The sequence below is a fragment of the Cryptotermes secundus genome, unplaced genomic scaffold (genome assembly GCF_002891405.2).
Source record: "Cryptotermes secundus unplaced genomic scaffold, Csec_1.0 scaffold61, whole genome shotgun sequence".
In the NCBI taxonomy this organism is placed as follows: domain Eukaryota; kingdom Metazoa; phylum Arthropoda; class Insecta; order Blattodea; family Kalotermitidae; genus Cryptotermes; species Cryptotermes secundus.
In genome coordinates this window covers 314,134-317,791 of record NW_019741299.1, presented here as the reverse complement: position 1 = coordinate 317,791, position 3,658 = coordinate 314,134, and the positions used below count along the sequence as shown (strand labels likewise).

The 3,658-nt window shown below is 38.8% G+C and overlaps 1 protein-coding gene across 1 annotated transcript in view; it reads left to right on the top strand.

Annotated features, from left to right (window-relative positions):
• The window catches only part of LOC111872667 (charged multivesicular body protein 5), an 8,180-nt gene extending 5,307 nt beyond the window's left edge, over positions 1-2,873 (top strand). Inside the window, exons 4-5 of the mRNA XM_023866772.2 lie at positions 1,923-2,150; positions 2,693-2,873. Of these exons, the coding sequence (XP_023722540.1) occupies positions 1,923-2,150; positions 2,693-2,743 (279 nt within the window). The 3' untranslated portion in view covers positions 2,744-2,873. The remainder of the gene's footprint in view (positions 1-1,922; positions 2,151-2,692) is intronic.
• Positions 2,874-3,658: the final 785 nt, after the last annotated feature.

The window sequence follows — 3,658 nt, the reverse complement described above, 5'->3', positions numbered from 1 at the left end:
GTGCAGCTGGGGAGGTAGAGGTCAACATGTCACAATATTTACAGATTTTTCGATAGTTGAAAAGTGAAAAAGATAAAAAGATAAAGTTATCTTTGTAACAAGCCGTGAAGGCCCATATAGGGTTGTGAGATGTCGAGGCTCCAACAGTTTCTCTAGACATTGGCCTCACAGATGGCGGTGAGGTTGTCAGCCTTATGCACTGACCGCCCTTTACCCCCAGGAATATTCCTGCTACTCATTTCTATCAGAGTCTGAGTCAACCCCAGTGTCATAATGCGGCTGGAAGGATTAGGTCAATTGAAAAAATTTCACCCCATCAGGATTTGAATGTGTGACCTTCCGGGTTTTAGCATAGTGCCTCAACCAACTACAGTACCATGTGACCCAGTTGAAGCATACAGTCTTATTATATATTGTATCGCTGTGTACTATGGTACAAGTCCATCAGCTTTTAGAAAACATTGATGGGCTTCTCCAAAAGTGCAATGCAAGCCAGAAAGTTGTACTTTTTATGGTCCCAGCTTTGAGAACCTTGATTTCAATTTTCCTTTATTTTCTTATTAATTCATATTTCTTCTCTTGTGTTGGCTTGGGCCACATCCTGAACCTAGAAATTGATCCTGAAGATGGCGGAAGCATGTTTATCCAAAATATTAGTATCGACATACAGTACAACACAGTATCAGTACATGAAAGCGTGCAGTGTATTGCGGCTACTGCTGTGGTAACCTGAAAATTTATATGGTTAATTATCCTTTGGTGAAGTTTTACAAACACTCCCCAGCTGAAATCCACTAGTCTGCATAGTACCAGACACGTTAGTGTAGCAGGAATACTATGCAGACTTGTATTTTGGAAATTATGTAATTTGTATCTCAGCAGTTCTACTAGCTGTCATGGCTGAGTGTATTTGTGGCTTTCTGCAGTCTCAATGAAAATGCTGGTATACTGCCCGAAGTTGGTTATGAGCAACCCATTACAAGTTCATAACTATTCACCATTTATGATCATAACGCATCTTGTTTGAAGTTGTAAAATAATGTCAGATAACTCATAAATCAGTTACTGAAGATTATTTGTATCTCGAATCAAACAGGTTACTTCAGACAGAAAAATGGATGTGTAGTAGTTCTGTCAGGGTATATTGATTTATAGTTTATTTAATGACACTGTCCAGTAACTGAGATCATGTAGCGTCAAATGGTAAAGTAATGAATGAATAATGAATTGGAATAAACAGGAAGAAAATGGTAATGGCTGATTTGAAGTACTGTCCCGATATTTGCTATGAAAAATCTCAGGCAGAATAGGTAGTTTCAGAGGCATGATTGAAGCTGGAACCTCCCAAACACAAAGCACTTGGCCACGACATTCATTCATCAGTAATCTGTCAAGACGACAGGTCCCCAGTCTCTTCCAAAACAGTTCCTCCACTTGATGTGATCTAGAGCTTTCTCCTTCAAATGAAAATATCCTCTTCTGTCCCCAAGGTCATCCAGCATCTTCTTGCATCTTCTTCCTCATCTTTTGGTCACTTCTATCTGCCCCTCTGTCTCCTTTTAGAAGGCAGTTACGGCGTAAGATATGACCAATCCAATTAGCCTTCCGTTTTCTTATTTCATGTAGGATATTCCTCTGGTCACTGGCTCTAATTAACACTTCTTCCTTTCTCACATAATCTGTCCAACTGATCTTCTCCATCCTTCTCCAACACCACATTTCGAAGCTTTCCAGGTGTTTCTGATCTACTGCCGTAAGTGTCCAAGTTTCAGCCCCATACAAAGCAATGCTCCAAATGTAGCATTTCACTAGTTTCTTTCTCAAATTTAAGTCCAATTTGCTGGTAAAAAGATTCTTCTTCTTGCTAAATGCAGCTTTTGCCATGGCAATCCTAGATTTAATTTCACAAGTACACGTTTTAGGATATGCAAGATGAAATGGCTGACATGCTGGAACAAGCAGACGAGGTTCAAGAAGCTCTTGGAAGAAGTTACGGTACTCCGGAGATTGATGAAGATGAACTGGAAGCAGAACTTGATGCCCTGGGTGATGAGATTGCGCTTGATGATGACAGTTCTTACTTGGATGATGCAGTTAAAGCTCCCAGTGCACCCGACAAGGAGCCGGGCGCCGACTCCATTAGAAATAAGGTGAATATTGTAGAAAGTGCAATTGTGTCTTCATTTTGAAATGTGCAAGAATTTGTTATATCTTAAATATTTGGGGTTTATAATACTGTGATGTAGCCTCGTGGGGATAATTGAAGAGCTATTTCAAGTAAATAGCAGCTCCGATCTAGAAAATCGAAATTAACAGCCATGGGGATTCGTTACGCTTACCACGTGACACTCTCTATCAGCTAAAGTTGGCCCTAACTTCGCTGACAAGCAGTGGTCGCTCGGTTGGTACAGTTCACTTGTGGACTAAAACCACAGAGTTTGTTTGTTTTTGTTTTAACTTCTGTAAACAAAATCAAATAATACATTGATGGGTTAAGTGGTTACAGGTTCAGAACATCATCATCCTGCATGAGATCCTTGCTTTGTATTAGTTTCCATCTGTATTGCTTCGCACTTGCTCATCCGTTCCCTCCGTCATTCACTCACTGTGTCTTCAACTATAATCGTTACAGTAGTTGATAAACGTCAGTGAAAAGTACGTTAGTTATAACGTATTATGCTCTGTGTTACAGGATGGAGTTTTGGTCGATGAATTCGGTCTGCCTCAGATTCCAGCTTCATAAAAATATTTTGCTATGTTCGCAGTTTGTAAATATCCTGATACATTTAAATCTTAAAGTTAATTGAATGAAGAAGTGATTAAAAAGAATTTAGGATTACACAGATTTTGGACTCTGACCATCACCTGGTATTCAAAAGGAACATGTTTCAGAAAGTGATCCATTTCTGGCCTCAAGTGAGAGGGTGGGAGGCACCTACTCTGCTTTGCCACTTATAAAGGATTAACGTCATTTGTCCTGTGATGGACCCAACAGAGAAAGTGCCTCCTATCCTCTTAGTTGAGGAGGATGGAAGCATCGAATTTTGGAAAGTTGTGTTCATCAGAGTACTGGAGAATGGACAAAGTCCAAAATCTTAGCAATCCTGAATGTTATATACCATCGTCAGAATTCTTTAGAATTAAAAGAGAAGTATTCACTTTCACCTGTTTAAGGAATATGAATGGTATGTTAAGTCCTAGTTCTTGGAAGAAATTGTGTATGGTATATAATCTGCTGTCATTTATCCAACTGTAAAGACTTTTATGCTATATCTAAATACTTAACGGGCTGTGACACACTCTAGAGCATATAACCTGCAGAATGCCAGTGCCCATTTGCCCATCTTGCTTGTTGTGTATATGTATGTATATTAATATTGCTGGAACACTTATTACGAATACCAAACTTTTGTTATGATTAATTTCCTTTACACTATTTTCAGTGAAGTAACGTTTATGGTCCTTTGAGTTTGTCATGATACAGCGAACCTTCAACTTTTTGTGCTATCGGATTTTATTTTTTTTTTCCTGATTTTACACACTTTTCATTTGGTCCCAGCCAAATGCCCAAAAGAAAGATGTTAAATTCTAACTGCATTTTTTGATCACTCATATATTTTTCACAGATTTGCACCTCATATTTTAAGTCCTCATAATT